The sequence below is a fragment of the Trichoderma reesei genome (assembly GCF_000167675.1).
Source record: "Trichoderma reesei QM6a unplaced genomic scaffold TRIREscaffold_1, whole genome shotgun sequence".
Taxonomy (NCBI): domain Eukaryota; kingdom Fungi; phylum Ascomycota; class Sordariomycetes; order Hypocreales; family Hypocreaceae; genus Trichoderma; species Trichoderma reesei.
In genome coordinates, this window is record NW_006711148.1 from 749,099 (window position 1) to 763,716 (window position 14,618).

The 14,618-nt window shown below is 53.6% G+C and overlaps 8 protein-coding genes across 8 annotated transcripts; 5 read left to right on the forward strand and 3 right to left on the reverse strand.

The window, feature by feature from the left end:
- Positions 1–582: 582 nt before the first annotated feature.
- TRIREDRAFT_119624 (uncharacterized protein) lies at positions 583–2,289 on the forward strand (the record flags this gene model as incomplete). Its single annotated transcript, XM_006961126.1, has 3 exons — positions 583–952; positions 1,005–1,521; positions 1,941–2,289. The coding sequence occupies exons 1-3, from the start codon at positions 862–864 to the stop codon at positions 2,287–2,289; spliced, it is 957 nt and encodes a 318-aa protein (XP_006961188.1). The 5' UTR covers positions 583–861.
- Positions 2,290–2,501: 212 nt separating this feature from the next.
- Positions 2,502–3,090, forward strand: TRIREDRAFT_102572 (uncharacterized protein; the record flags this gene model as incomplete). Its single annotated transcript, XM_006961127.1, has 3 exons — positions 2,502–2,621; positions 2,754–2,856; positions 2,924–3,090. 3 exons carry the CDS (start codon positions 2,502–2,504, stop codon positions 3,088–3,090), a joined length of 390 nt encoding a protein of 129 aa, XP_006961189.1.
- Positions 3,091–3,187: 97 nt separating this feature from the next.
- Positions 3,188–4,178, reverse strand: rps12 (ribosomal protein S12). Its single transcript, XM_006960911.1, has 3 exons — positions 4,109–4,178; positions 3,562–3,877; positions 3,188–3,482 (listed from the first exon to the last, which is right to left on the reverse strand). The coding sequence occupies exons 1-3, from the start codon at positions 4,109–4,111 to the stop codon at positions 3,358–3,360; spliced, it is 444 nt and encodes a 147-aa protein (XP_006960973.1). The 5' UTR covers positions 4,112–4,178; the 3' UTR covers positions 3,188–3,357.
- A 260-nt stretch (positions 4,179–4,438) lies between these two features.
- On the forward strand, positions 4,439–5,723 carry rps22 (ribosomal protein S22, S8 family). The gene is made up of 4 exons (XM_006961128.1): positions 4,439–4,451; positions 4,780–4,969; positions 5,198–5,267; positions 5,331–5,723. Exons 2-4 carry the CDS (start codon positions 4,837–4,839, stop codon positions 5,518–5,520), a joined length of 393 nt encoding a protein of 130 aa, XP_006961190.1. The 5' UTR covers positions 4,439–4,451; positions 4,780–4,836; the 3' UTR covers positions 5,521–5,723.
- Positions 5,724–6,357: 634 nt separating this feature from the next.
- On the forward strand, positions 6,358–8,127 carry TRIREDRAFT_73722 (uncharacterized protein; the record flags this gene model as incomplete). Its single annotated transcript, XM_006961129.1, has 2 exons — positions 6,358–7,949; positions 8,061–8,127. Exons 1-2 carry the CDS (start codon positions 6,412–6,414, stop codon positions 8,125–8,127), a joined length of 1,605 nt encoding a protein of 534 aa, XP_006961191.1. The 5' UTR covers positions 6,358–6,411.
- Positions 8,128–8,501: 374 nt separating this feature from the next.
- TRIREDRAFT_53437 (RNA polymerase II-associated protein) lies at positions 8,502–10,084 on the reverse strand (the record flags this gene model as incomplete). The annotated part of the gene is made up of 2 exons (XM_006961530.1): positions 8,502–9,721; positions 9,811–10,084. The coding sequence occupies 2 exons, from the start codon at positions 10,082–10,084 to the stop codon at positions 8,502–8,504; spliced, it is 1,494 nt and encodes a 497-aa protein (XP_006961592.1).
- A 558-nt stretch (positions 10,085–10,642) lies between these two features.
- On the reverse strand, positions 10,643–11,963 carry TRIREDRAFT_43802 (golgi membrane protein rer1). Its single transcript, XM_006961003.1, has 4 exons — positions 11,670–11,963; positions 11,490–11,607; positions 11,082–11,381; positions 10,643–11,021 (listed from the first exon to the last, which is right to left on the reverse strand). The coding sequence occupies exons 1-4, from the start codon at positions 11,736–11,738 to the stop codon at positions 10,936–10,938; spliced, it is 573 nt and encodes a 190-aa protein (XP_006961065.1). The 5' UTR covers positions 11,739–11,963; the 3' UTR covers positions 10,643–10,935.
- Positions 11,964–13,356: 1,393 nt separating this feature from the next.
- On the forward strand, positions 13,357–14,004 carry TRIREDRAFT_1777 (uncharacterized protein; the record flags this gene model as incomplete). The annotated part of the gene is made up of 2 exons (XM_006960858.1): positions 13,357–13,618; positions 13,754–14,004. 2 exons carry the CDS (start codon positions 13,357–13,359, stop codon positions 14,002–14,004), a joined length of 513 nt encoding a protein of 170 aa, XP_006960920.1.
- Positions 14,005–14,618: the final 614 nt, after the last annotated feature.

A 14,618-nucleotide genomic window follows, 5' to 3' on the forward strand; every position in this document is an offset into this window, starting at 1 on the left:
GACTCAGTTTCATTCTAAGCTTCACAATGATGGAAATTCTCATCAGACACGGGCTCTTTGAGTCTTTGTGGGGCGCATTATGCCGGCAGTTGCGCAGTCTCTGAGTACATACGGTAGGCGGTGAGAAGTGCTGGGTGGCCAAATAGGTAGGCGGTAACAGCTGGCACTCTTCTTGGTGACATGCGAATTTGGGCATCTGATTGCTTTCAGGATGCAAACTAATTTCATGTCTAATTGATTGCCATTTTAGAATGAGCCATAATGGGCTTTATAAGAGGATCTTTAGGTACCTACCTAATATACTCCTTTGATTGAAATTAGACAAGTACCTTATCTGCTAAAAGCGCGCAGCGCTCCTTCCATCTCGATTGATGCATCACGATGTACATGTACTTCATGCCACATCAAAAGCAATGCTTCAAACAGCAGTTATTCTTTCCAGATGATGCACACGCACGTGATGGAAGAATCAAAACCTCAAGGGCACCTTTCGAAGCCAGTCGAGCTCCTTTGACTGCAAACTTGCCCTAGTCACCTATCTCACATCATCCCCTTGGAATAACATCAATCTCCGTTCTCACAAACCACGTCTCATATTGCATCCGTGATACACATATATCCCATCCTTAGATCCTATATTATTTGACATTAGTTCTATCTTTGCCTTCTGGCTGAGCACGGCCACATCTCCAGATCCCGACCGTATCCCAGGCATCCGCTCTGTTATTGGTTCCACGTTGTTGCCTCCTTTCAGTAAAGGCAGACGCTTTGCGTAGGAAACTGAAGGCTCGGCCTCGGGGACCGCTTCAGTAAATGCGGGACAGCAACTTGAGATAGTTGTCTCATCAGCTGAAGTGGATCATGCAAACTGTACGGTTTGCAGCCGACTCTGCAAAGCCTGACCAAGGCTCGCGGTCAGGCTCACTCTCGGGGGAGCTACTTGAGCAGCCAGGTATACCTTCTCTGGAGACATCTAGACGATTTGCTTTGCTAAGCGCTTCCAGATCCGCATGGCTTGCTGACGCCCCTTGAAATGTTCGACTTTGGGGGCAACGGGTTGAACGAGCCCAAATTGTTGGACTTCTCCGACGAGATCCGCTCTCACCTCCTTGAAGACCATTCGCTGGGCCCCTGGGCCGAAACGGTCAAGAGAGTCTTTCGCAAGCTGTTAAGGGACGAGGGTGCCGCCTTGCCGGCCGTGAGCTTTGCGACAATCCAAAACGCTCGGCTGGATAAGTTGCTTTCCGATATCTTGACATTGGGCCATCAGCAAGTGTCGTCTCGCCTCCGGCCTCGCCTCAACATAGCGATAGCCGAAAGGCTACAGAGATCATGGATGGCCAGATTCCGCGAAGAATTTTTCAACATTGATCAGACTCGGCAGGAAGACTTGTCAAAGTCTAGTAGACTGAAAGATGTGGTCTTCAACAAGAAAGCTGCCAATGGCTGGGAGCTCTGGAAGGCCGCGAAGTGTAAGACGGTATCGGGGCTTGAGTGGAACCTGCAGTTCAAACCAGGATAGTGAGTTGCATAAGACATGTGTTCTCTTACGGTTTTATACTGACAGGTGTGACAGCTAGTGGCTGAACCTGGCGTGTGCATATCGAGATGGCATTGTGGGAGCCATCAAAGAAACGCCCACAAAAGGCAGATACGGGGCTGCCGCACTTCCATTACTGACGGGCCGCGAAGAGGTGGTGTCTACGGATACCGTTCGCTACATGCGAGAAGCAAGGCTCTCGGAAACGCACATCTCCCTGATATCCCACGTCGGGTCTCAGATTCGTATCCTTCGAGGCCACCGGCTCAGAAGCCCGCTTTCGCCACAGGCGGGCATACGATATGATGGACTGTATAGCCGTTCCCTCTCTTTTGCTTTATGAGACACGGGTAAAGTACTGCTACTGACAGTCTTTCAGATACATAGTCAGACGATACAGCCTCAAGCAAATCTCGCAGACTCGGCTGCATCGAATCGTTGTCACGTTGGAGAGAATCTCGAAACAGCCCAGCATGACGGAGCTGGCCAGAATCCCCCTTCCCTCGCAGATGGATGACTGGTTGCTGTTTGAGAAACACGAAGGCGAGATGATCCGGCAACATCGCGGTGAGCAGAGCTTCTTGGAGTGGAAATTGATGAAGGCGCAGGAGAGGATGGACCGACGTCAATGGAGACGTGCCCTCGAAGTTGGAGCTGCCTTGACCAATGCCCGGAATGCGAATACGGCTCCAGAATGTGTGACTTGGGGCTCCAGCAAGATGCTCCCCACTATCTCGGACCTCCAATAAGTATGCAGTATCGCTTACATTGCTGGTGCAACCTCACATTACCATTTCGACAGGATGAGGTTTCATGAAGAAGCACATGCAAGATACTAGGCTGGGGGTCTGCCCATCTCACTCATGCTTTTTGGAGGGGCTTTCTCAGAGGCGGGGCTTACCAATTCGACGAAACTTCACTCGTACAACTATTCGCCAAATTGCAATTCAGAACCTGCAGGATGGGCAAAAACGACAAAAAGTCTGGCGACAAGGGCGGCGGCAAGGGAAAAGGTGCCGAGGGTAAAGAAAGCGGAGGCAAGGCAAAGGGAGCCATGTCTATCAACGTCCGGCACATTCTGGTACGTCATGAGAGGAAGATGATATGCGATGGGTTGACGCCCCAGCCTCACTCCCTTGTCATCCTCTGTGGTGACGCTATTGGTTTATCGAATATCTGCAGAGAACAGGGCGAGGAGCTGACCACTAGAAAGTGTGAAAAACACTCAAAGAAGGAAGAGGCCCTGGCGAAGCTGAGCGAGGGCGTCAAATTTGACGAGGTGGCACGCACTTACTCGGAAGACAAGGCACGACAAGGTATCATTCTGACCCCTTATGAAATTCCTCCAAGTCACTTGCTCACCAGTTTTGTCTGTTCATGTAGGTGGTTCTCTTGGTTGGAAGACAAAGGGGAGCCTGGATCCTACGTTTGAAGAAGTTGCCTTTTCCTTGGAGCCGAGCACTACGAGCAGTCCCAAGATTGGAGAGGCCAAGACATCGTTTGGCTATCACATCATAATGGTGAGTTTGAGAGACGTCAAATCAGCATGAAAAAGAAGGGTCCTAACAAGCCGACGCATAGGTCGAAGGTCGGAAATGAACATGGACAAATGGCCGGATGTCAGGGAACAAGTTCACAGAAAAGAAGCCAGCAGGTCACTTGATTCTTAATTCCTTTTTTTATTTCCCCGTCATGCAAGATGGCCGTGTTGTTAGGCCTAGAGTACAACCCTAAAGAAAGTCGTTTTTTCCACGCGTCCTGAAGAGAAACCAAGACCGCACCTCTATAACCTTTTTATTTCAACGCCGTCCATGCCCTTACTGGGAAGTCTGGAAGTAGTTCAGGATGATGGAGCGCTCCTGGGACTCCTCACCCCAGTCCTTAACCACGACGCAGGAGCAGTTGACGACCTTGCGGGCGTTACCCTCACGGTCCAGGACGCCTAGCAAAAGTGTAAGTAAATCGTATTCCCCTCTGCTTTCTTCTTGGTCTTCAAGACCCAGATCAGGGACATCACATACAGAGACCGGCCCACTCGCCGAGCTGCTTGCCATCGGGAACCTTGATGAGAGGGATCTTGTGCTCATTGCAGAGGGCGATGACCAGCTTCTTGTAGGCCTCCTCCTCGCAGTTCTCGTTCAGGACGCACATGTGGGCCTGGCGACGGTCCAGAGCCTTGGAGGCTTCACGGAGACCGCGGGCGAGACCGTCGTGCATGAGGGCGAGCTTGAGAACACCCTTGAGGGCGTCCAGGACGGACATCTGGCCCTTGGGGGCATCTCCGGAAACTTCAACCTCCTCGGCGACCTCGGGGGCGTTGTTCTCTTCTACGTCCGACTGCAGTTTCGCAAAAATCCCTTTGTTAGCGCTGCGCTCCCAATTTCCTGCTTGCTCATGGAGGGGAAAAGTTTCGCGAATCGACGAGTTCGCATGTTCGGCGAGGGGCTCAATTCCTCCGTGCAATTCGCATTTCGCAAGCGCAAGGCGCAGAAAGAAAACAGACGAGAGGCGAGCTTCGTTCCGACATTGGCGATTCCCGGGAGTCTAGGAGCTGGGCGATAAACTCACCATCTTGATTGTTGTTCTTGTCGGGCGATCCTCGAAGATTGAATTGATGTGTGAAGAATTAGTGACGGGGGTTTTTGCGTCGTGCGCGGAACAGGTGGTAGTAGAGATTGAGGATAACGGGGATTTGCCGAAATCAAGGCAACCGAGTGTGCAAGCGTTAGGGCATTTTTGCGCGCACGGGCCACCAGGGCACACAACGCACCAACGAGGCTGGACCCGCAGCAGCCGGAGCCTGAGCCTGAGCCTGGCGGGAACCGAGTTTTCGCTTTATCGATCTCAGCTCCTCCTACGATCTTTTTTTTCCTTCCTACCTACTCCTCAGCCAAACTCTTGGAACAACGAGGTACGTATGGCCTTTGGTCACCGCTGACGGCGATACCGACATGGCAGGATGACGCCTTTTATTGTGGCCGGGGACAGCAATCGTCGACGCCGGCCCGGATGATGAGCGAACAATGTCGATGGGATCAGAACGCGCCGTGATGCTGCTGCATCGCGCTGCTGCTGTTCCCTGCGAGCACACGTCCTTCTTCGATGGCCGGCGTTTGGCGATACGCTGCTTTTCCTCTTTCCCCTTCGGCAATGAGCGGGCTGAACCCTCGTCGACGGATCGCTGAGGGCACTCTCCATGCTCATGGGCCACTCCGAGTCTAACGTCGCTTGTGTGGCAGATACCTCATTTCCAAACCCGACTTGAGAATCTCCTCTCGACACCAAATACCGCCAAAATGGTCCGCACTTCCGTTCTCCACGACGCCCTCAACTCCATCAACAATGCCGAGAAGGCCGGCAAGCGTCAGGTCCTGATCCGACCTAGCTCCAAGGTCATTGTCAAGTTCCTGCAGGTCATGCAGCGCCACGGTACGTTTGGACGGAATTTGCGATGCCTCGTCTTGTTTGCTTTTCTTTTGCCCTCCTCTTCGGCATGATAACTAGGGCTACGATCGATACCGCACCACGGTCCAGCCCCTATAAGTTGCCGATATATTATCCTGCGGTGGATTTTCTACAGATTTTTCACGCTCTTTTTATCACGTTACAAGTCGCCTGAGATCTTCCGCAACATTACTGACGATGTTCTCTTTGCAGGCTACATTGGCGAGTTCGAGGAGGTCGACGACCACCGCTCTGGCAAGATTGTCGTCCAGCTTAACGGCCGGTAAGTCGCCCTTAGAGAGTGGCAACACCGCGCAACTTCGTTGTCTAACTTGCCCGTGAATAGTCTCAACAAGACTGGTGTCATCTCCCCCCGCTACAACGTCCGCCTGGCCGATCTCGAGAAGTGGGTCGTCAAGCTGCTGCCTGCCCGTCAGTTCGGCTATGTCATCCTCACCACCTCTGCTGGTATCATGGACCACGAGGAGGCCCGACGAAAGCACGTTGCCGGCAAGATCATTGGCTTCTTCTACTAGACAAACAAAAACCAAAATTTGGCGGTAGAGAGGAATCAATAAACAAAAAAGACGGGTTTGGGCATTCTCGGCGTTCCAATGGTGATCGCGGTGACAGTGATCAGCATCTTCTGATTTATACTGGGGTTTTCCACCTTTGAGCTTAGCGTACACTGGCAATATACCACAGATGAGAAAGCCCAAAATTACGTTTCCGTTTCAACTTGTTTGTGATTCCTGAGTCTGTATGCACGGCATCTCAGCTGAGACCCCGATACTGTCCTTATGTAATCTCTGGTCAAGCTAGCACGTCTCCACCAATAAGGTGGACAAGTGCCTGCAAATGGGTTGCCATCACCACCTGCGCAAAGTAAACAAAACAAATCATTTTGCTCCTCATCAGGAGACAAGCTCCGTTCAAGAACTGCCATGACTTGATTATCATTCTTATTAGCGAAACTGAGTCGCTAGGCTGTTGCTCTATGAGCTCTCGTTGGGGAATTGGAATTGGTAGTTTTACTCCTTCTTCTCCCGCCTTGATTCCAGCGATGCGATTGTCTCACCTTCACTGAGCGAGTGGATTCTTGGGTCAATCTCGAGATGCGGCGGCGTCCCCTTTTCATCGCTGTGGCTGCTCTGGTCTTGTGCTTTTGCGCATACTCTCTCATCGGAAAACTTGACGATGGCCTCAGGATAGCAGCAAATCCTCTTGCGGAGCCTCAGCACCATGAGAAAGAGCATCAGCAACCACTGCAACAACCCGCCTCAGCATCAACACCACCTTCACCAACGACATCAGCACAAATCTCAGCCTCACCAGGTCCAGTAACATGGCAGGACTCACCCGTCGTTACAGGAGGCCCAAAGCCGAAAAAGGCCCCCGATGCAGCATCACATCCAATCATCCACCTCATGAGAGATGCCCAGCACGACTTCGCCGAGGTCAGGAAACGACAGTCCACGTCTCTGGAAGAGGCCGTCAAAGAGTACCGCAGGCGATACGGCATCCCGCCTCCTCCGCACTTTGACAAGTGGTACGACTTCGCCGTGAGCAACAAGGTGCAGCTGATTGACGAGTTTGACACCATCCACGACATGATGACTCCCTACTGGGGGCTGCAGCCGCGGACGCTCCGCGCAAGGGTGACGGAGGCGCTGGGATATGATAACGGGCTGTTGGGTGTTGCTATCCGCGATCATGAGATTACGCACATGGAGCATGGGTTCGAGTGGCAGAAGAATGCCACAAAGGGCATGATGGACAAGTTTCTACAGTACCTGCCGGACATGGATCTGGCATTCAACATCCACGACGAGCCTCGAGTTGTTGTTCCGCATGACGACCTGTCTCGCCTCGTTAGCAAAGCCAAGGACGAGACCATGGCCGCGTTGAGCGGCAAAACGAAGCTCGTCAACGACTTCTCAGCAAGGCCATCCGACCTCAACGACGGCAAGACGTTCAAGGAGACAAAGCTCACGCGCTTCAGCAACATCCGGCACCAGTCCACCTGGGCAGACTCCCGCCTGTCCTGTCCGCCAGACAGCCAGGCAAGGATCCTCGAAGACGAGCGCGCCGACGATCTGAGCCGGTACGGCGTCAGCGATCTCGCTTTCGTGTACAACGCCACTGCCATGTCCGACATCTGCCTTACGCCGTCCCTCAGCTCGACGTATGGCTTCTTTGACCGCCCAAACACGTTCATGATCACCCACGACCTGCTGCCCGTCTTCTCCCAGTCCAAGATATCGTCCTACGGGGACATTGTCTACCCGTCTCCGTGGTACTGGTACAAGAAGGTCGCGTACAACGAAAGCAACGACATGTCCTGGGACGACAAGGAGAGCAAGCTCTACTGGCGAGGTTCCACGACCGGAGGCTACAGCCGCAACGGCGGTTGGAGGCGGCATCACCGCCAGCACTTTGTTCAAAAGATCAACTCCAAGGAGCAGGCCAAGATCATGGCCAACAGCGGCACCCCCGAGAGCCCCCAATGGGAGCCCAAAGAGGTGCCCCGCGGCGACTACCAAAAGCTCGTCGACGTTCACTTTTCTCACGTCGGGCAGTGCGATCCGGGAGACTGCGAGGCCCAGAAGCAGTTCTTTGACGTGGTCGATCCGGTCGACCAGCAAGACGCCTGGGGGTACAAGTACCTCCTCGACATGGACGGCAACGCCTTCTCCGGCCGGTTCTACGCCTTTCTGCAGAGCCGCAGCCTGACTTTCAAGCTCGCGCTGTTCCGGGAATGGCACGGCGAGTGGTTGAGGCCGTGGGTGCACTACGTGCCGCTGAGCCTGCAGGGGGACGACTGGCTCGAGGCGGTGCGCTTCGTCGACGAGGATCCCGAGGGGGCTGCCGAGGGGCGCAAGATTGCGGAGGAGAGCCGCGAGTGGGCGAATCGGGCGGTGAGGAAGGAGGATATGGAGGTGTGGTTTTTCAGGTTGCTCTTGGAGTGAGTTTCTCTCTCTTGCCCCCCCCTTTTCTTCTTCTTTTTTTCTTTGATTTCTGTTGTAGCGTGAAGGTAAGCTCTTGTGATGGGTACTGACTGGGCTTTCTTTTGCAGATATGCACGGGTCATCGACGATAACAGAGAGAATCTTGGATTTCAGATACGAGCTGGGAGGGCATGATGATGGGAGAATAAAGCATCATTGGGCCTTGTATAAGAGTAATACTACCATAGTTTACTACATGTCTCTACACTCTACATCATCTTGGGGATACACGAACTCAAACAGGACAGACTTGGGGGGCAATTGTATACATATACTCGTGAACGAACTTGGTCCGCGGTAGAATTACTAGTAAAAGGGGCCACGCATTTTTCATTACTGTCCATCTATATACCTGATGAGAACCGTTGTGATGCAAGGCCCAACCTTCACTCATCCCCTCTCAAAGATTCGGAAAATCACACAAAGATAGGGAAAGGAAAAGATGCCACTTTTAACGAAACACGTCCCCAACTCCCAACTTCTCCTCAATTCACGCCAGCAAAACGCTCCTAATCCTCATCCTCATCCTCGTCACCCTCAGCATCGCGATGCGCAGAAGGAGACCGCTCCTGTCCTCCCGGGCTCGAGGCTCCATTCCGCTCGGCCTCTTCCCCGTCGGCATCGACGTCGGCGTCCTCAATCGACTGCTCGATGTGCTCGTGCTCGTGCTCGTGCTCCTGCTCGTGCTCGTGCTCCTCGGCGCCCTCCTCCTGGTCCCAGCCGAGAGGGTGCTCCGCGTACATCTTCATCGCGCCGCGCATCTCCTCGGTGGGATCCTCGACGGTGAGGTCCAGCTGGTCGACGACCTGCGCCTCGTCGTCGTCGGCCAGGCCATAGTTTGTGCGCGCAATGTTCTTGGTGCGCTGGGGCCGGATGGTGGACTTTTGCATAATGGGGTAGTAGTAGACGGCCTTTTGCTTGGGGTACGTCGTGTCGTCGTTGACGGCCAGGATGATTTCGTCCTCGTACTTGGTCGGGTGGTCGAGCTCCGTCTCCTGGGCCGTCTCGTACGCCCGGATCCTGTTGAACTGGAAGTAGCCGCCCGTGTCCGCCTTGTGCGTGTACAGGTCGTCGTCGTCGTGGCTGGGGTCGTCGACGTCGAACTTGCGGCGGAAGCGGTCGGCGTCGGCGCGGGTCTGGCCCAGGTAGAAGTCGTAGTTCATCAGGTTGGCCGGCTTGGGGTTGTTGACGGGGTCCTGGGTGTAGGCCTCCATGGCGGCCTCGAGCGCGGCCTCCTCGGCGGCCGTGCGGTCTATCGGCCGGAACAGGCCGCTGCGCAGGCGGGTGTCGTACTCGCTGGAGCTGGAGACGGGGTTCGTGAGGAACTTGATGGTGACGTAGGCTCCCGAGTCGGGGAACGCGTCCAGGTCCGGCAGCAGGGGCGCGGCGTCGACCAGCTTGAGGTGCTTCTTGGACGGGTGCTTGACGCGCTTGGGGTCCTTGAGGTCCTGCTCGGCAATCTCGAAGCTCTTGTCAATCTTGCGCTTGATGACCTGCGGCGAGTCGGCGGCGGGCTCGGGGCGCTTAGCCGGCCGCCGGTTCTTAGCCAGCAGCGCTCTGGGGTGGTTCGCCTCGAGGCGTTTCGGCATCAGGGACGAGATGTATTCCGTTCGGCGGAGGAAGGAGACGTTTGCCTCGGCGACCTTGGGCTTGCCGAGGGCTGCGATGGGTCTGAGGAGGGCGCGATCGTGCGGGTGGACGGGCGGTGGCTGTGATGATGCTTGGATTGCTGGCGAGGACACGTTCCCAGGTCAGAACTTGGGGGTGCCCCGTCACGAAAGGAAAGACATCAAACAGGAAGGGTCAAGTTAAACTCACATCGCTCGTCTCCGTCAAACACGCCCGGCATTCCCACCAGATCCAGCGGCATGCCCAGCTCTGCATCAGCCTCAATGTTCAGCGGCTGCTCTCGCGCCAGACGTGAGGCGAAGCCAGGCGTCGTGTACTGTCCGCTCGCGAGGCCGGTGTTGGGGATGTCGAGCAGCTTGGGGGGGTTCGGCGGAGGGGGCAGAGCATTGGAGAAGCGGATGCGCGCAATGAAGTCCTGGTGAATCATGCGCTCGCCCGAGCGAGCTGCTGAGGACGACGACATCGTGGATCCCTTTTCCCCCCGACTTCTCGTTTGCTGGCCAATCTGTCGACACGAGGCTGAGGCTGCCAGCTGCAAGCAGGGTTAAACTCCTCTTCAATCGAGTTGCTCCTCAAGGGCATTCGACGCCGATGCCCTCAATTGCCGGGTTCGAGGGGCGATCTGGAGAGGGACGTGGTGGAGTGTCGGTGATGATGGGAGGGAAAAAAGAGTCGCGCGCAGCTCAGAAAAGGCGAGGCTGCAATTCTGCGGCAGCCTCAAGTGGCTCCCCACCAACGCGACTGGCTGCAGCGGATAGGCCCAATATCAGCAGCAACAGCAGCAGCAGCAGCAGCAGCAAATTCCCACCCAACTTCAAGAGAAAGAGAGACTCAAATAAAGCAAGTTCAATTAATAACAGGAATAATTGAGGGAGCAACCAAGAAAAATAAAGAGAAAAGAATACATATTGCTGTCTTGTAAAGCGTATAAAAAGCTATCTCATTAAATAAATATAGGTAACTACTCGCTCCCTGCGAGAGCTCGTCTCCAAGACCTGGTTCCCATGCGTTTCGTATCAGTCATCCCGAGTCTAACCCATCCGTCTACGCCTTTTAAGGATTCAGTTAACAGGCCCTGTGCTTTTCTTTGCTTTTGTGTGCAAGAGTAAAAGATCTCTTCCCCAGGCCCCATTGTGTCCCGCACACGTCTCTGTTGCACCAAGCCCGTACAAATCATCGTGACACGCGTAGGCAAGTGCCCAGTGGCTCGGGGCTCACGCCAGCCCAGCAAACAGCCTCCCGCTTCCTTCGATTCGAAGTCTTGTCGAGCAGAGACCACCTTTCTGTCTCCACCCTGGTCGTTGGCCAGTCCGTCTACGATCGGTCCTTGATGTAGGACTTCTTGCCAATGGTAAAGGGCACGTAGCGGTACTTGATCATGTGCTGGATCTGTCGGCGCACTGCAGGGTTACGTTAGCAGATTGAGGGCAGACGGAGGGTCTTTTGGGAATGACGCTTACTCGTGAGGACAAAGAGAATGAGCCAGTACATGACCAAGACGGGCCAGAAGACGGGCACGTCAAAGATGGAGAACCAAGTGCAGACGAACGAGATGCCAATGGCCCTCGTGGCCCAGTACCAGAACTTGAACTCGGGAAGACGCCTGATGAAGGGCTTGAACTCCTCGTCCTGCTTGGTCGGCAGAGTGCCGACGGCGCCATCCTCCATCTCGTTATCGAGCGCATCGTTGGAGGGGTCGAACTTGGGCTGGAGGAAAGCCAGGAACAGGTTCAAGAGGTAGATGCCGAGCGCGTAGGCAACTGCGCAGATGAAAAGACAAAAGAGTCAGCTTCGGATCTCGCGTTGCAACCCCATTTCTAGTCCGTATCAAACTTCTTGATGGCTTTTTCGGGCCACGCTGCACTTACCAATGTACCATCCTTGCGCGAAGAAGATGCGCAGGAAGAAGACAACCAGGGCCACGCCGGTGCCAATCCATCGGTACATAACATACGGAGTTGACTGGTCCAGGATCGCTTGGTAATGCTGGCCACAGTTAGCAGGACAGGCCAACAACGCAAGTTCAACCAAAGGCCGCGCAAACGCACTCTCTGCAGCCTGGTGGTGTGGGCTGTGACCGCCGCGAAAGGGGTCTGTTCAGGCTCTGGCGCATCCATATTGGAGGGCTGTCGATTGGTCGTCGCCTCGAAGGAGTTTGAACCGGGGGGGAGAAGAGGATTGCTTTCGGCCAGAGCAGACTGGAGACGTCGAGGAAGGGATTGAGAAGTCGCGAATCGGCGGAGGAGACTCGCACAGCCGGGCAGCGAGATTGCGTGAGCAAGCAGTGAAGAGGAGAAACAAGGGACACAGGAGGATTGGATTGGATGGCCAGCAAAAGAAAAAAGACAGTCGATTGATCGCGGCGAACAGGATGATCTGGCGTGGGGCGCAGTCAGCTGTGAGAAGGCACACGCACAGCACAGGCAGCATTGAATTTCAGCCACGTAAGGCTTGCCCCTGGCAGCCGCTAATCTTGTCGACTTGAGACGAGGCCGACGTTTTGCCGGTCCCTGCAGAAGTCTGGTTTGGAATTAGTATTATTATGGAGATACTCAAAAGGCGAGCAGAGGACCGATACCCACAGAGGTATCGTGCTAACTTTCAGACGGTGACGTTTCTACCTAGGTAAGGTAAGTCTGGGACTGGTGATTGTCTAGGTACAAATGCAGTGTCTCATTCAGCGATACAGCATACCCATGTCCCTTCAATTCGGCATTGTAGTTGTACGCCCACAATGAATGTCTTGGTAGACAAGTTACCTAGTACCTATCCATACATGGTAAGGTAATACTAGGTACCTAGGTAGTACTAGTAGTCACATGCGAAAGAGCTGGGCTGCCCAAACAAAGGGTCTATAAGAGCAAAGTATAACGCTCAAATTCCGTCAGTGGGTCTCCGCTTCCGGCGGATTATCCAACGCACAGAGGCGTCATTGGTCTAGGGGTTAGGATTCAACTCTTCCATTTCACGATTGAAAAGTTGAGGCCCGGATTCGAGTTCCGGATGACGCAGTTTTTATGCTTTTGTTTTTTTTTTCTCGCTGTCTGCATTTCTTATTTATAGAGCTCCATAGTGTCTTGTTTTGAAGAAATTCTCTTGTTCCATTTGTTTGTCCCATGTACTCAACCGGGAACAGGCGTAGAGGTAGAGTTTTCCGCTTCCGAGCTTCTTGCATCACGATAGGTACTTATGTAACCGAAAGAAGTAAAGAAAGTGTGCAAACAGCCGATATAGAAGCTTCAAAACTACAATCGAGTCATTCGATGTTTCTCCATCCTTAAAGATACCTTATCTTACTACTACTAGGTACTAAAAAAATCATGATTTGCAGCTTTGACACTTCGTAGTACGCGACATACATACCTATCAGTCCATAGCGCGCAATAGGTTTGTCTGCATTGACGTCACCCCGCCTCGAGCTGACTCCGACCTTGAGCTTCAAATCCCACGAGAGCATCGTCTCTCAAACTCCCCCTTCAAAACCACCTTCACTACACCAAAACCCCGACTTCTTTTTCCCCCATGCCAACCCTTCACAAATCCATACTCAGCGCGCTCTCTCCACCCGCAAAACGAGCACACCAAATCACACGCCTCTCTCTTCCGATAAGCAACCTCCCACTCCCACGAACAACAACAACAACCAACGCCGCCGCCGCCGCCGCCATTATCATCCCTCGCATCTCCGCGCCAACACCCCGATTCCTATCAAGCACACCACCAATTCACAGAAAAATGGCCAGCGACGAAGACTACATGGCCTTCCTCAACAAGGCGAACCAAGACGCCGACGAGGGCAGAGCCACAGCAGCAGCAGCGCAAAGATCGCAGGGAGGAGGAGCAGCGCAGCGAACATTCAAGGCTACGGACGACGGCGCCGAAATCCCAAAAAGCATTGCCGAGGCTCTTCGGGATGCCTTCTACGTCAGTGAGGCGGACGAGCCCTTTAGCGGGGTGTCGTTGCGGTGGAAGGGCGAGGGAGGACTTCCCGACGAAGGTCAGTTTTCCAATTCCATCCCCGCCCTCTCTTCCACACTTTCAAATCATGAAAGGAGAAAGAAAATTCCTACACAAGGATTTATGCGGGCAGGTTTGCTAACGTGTAGGCTGGGGGGGGGCCGCCCGGATATAGTCGAATTCGCAAAGCTGATTCACCACTGGGATGCCGAAAACGCTCAAATCGACATCATGGATCCCGTGGACTGGGATTCGGAAGGGCAGTACGCCAACCTCATCGACGCCGTGAGGGAGGCCACAAAGGGAAACGACGTCAGAGTGTACAGAGTCGCGAGGGACCTGACGCGGGCCGAGTACTTTGTGATTTCGCGGGATGACGAGGGCGGCAGGATTGTGGGTGTCAAGGCGCTGGGTGTTGAGTCTTGAGCGGCGGAGATATATGGTTCTCTATTCATTTGGAGCAAGATGTAGCATGAATCTATTACACCGTTTGCTTTACTATTCTTCAGAGCCTTTCTAAAGTTCAGGTGGGCTCGTGAGGAAATGGGCCCAGTACATACCTCAAGACTACTGAATATTGAACTGGCCCGACTATTTTGGCTGTCACGGCATGTCTTGCATCACGAGGCTCGCCTCTCGATTGTGGAAGAATGATCAATTGCTTCATATTGTATGTACAGGAAGCATTACCTGACCGGTATCCTTTCATACTCATATATCGTACACTGGTGCTACATTTGATACTACATTGTCCAAACACGCCGACCCCTATACCCTTCCGAGGGGGGCGGAACATAATGAAAGGTGGTAAAAGAAACCAGGCAGACAATAAAGCGAGTGAAAAGGAAAACAGCAGACATCGTGAAAAAGAAGGGGAAGAAGAAAAAAAGACACAACCCTGACCGTAGACCCGACCGCTTACCAAACAGCAACCGTATGCGCCACCGACACAGTGAATAGACCTCGTGATGACGTCGAAAAATCCTCTAATTAGTTCTCCGTAAAATCAAATGCGAAAAGATTCATGCGTGACAGATGAA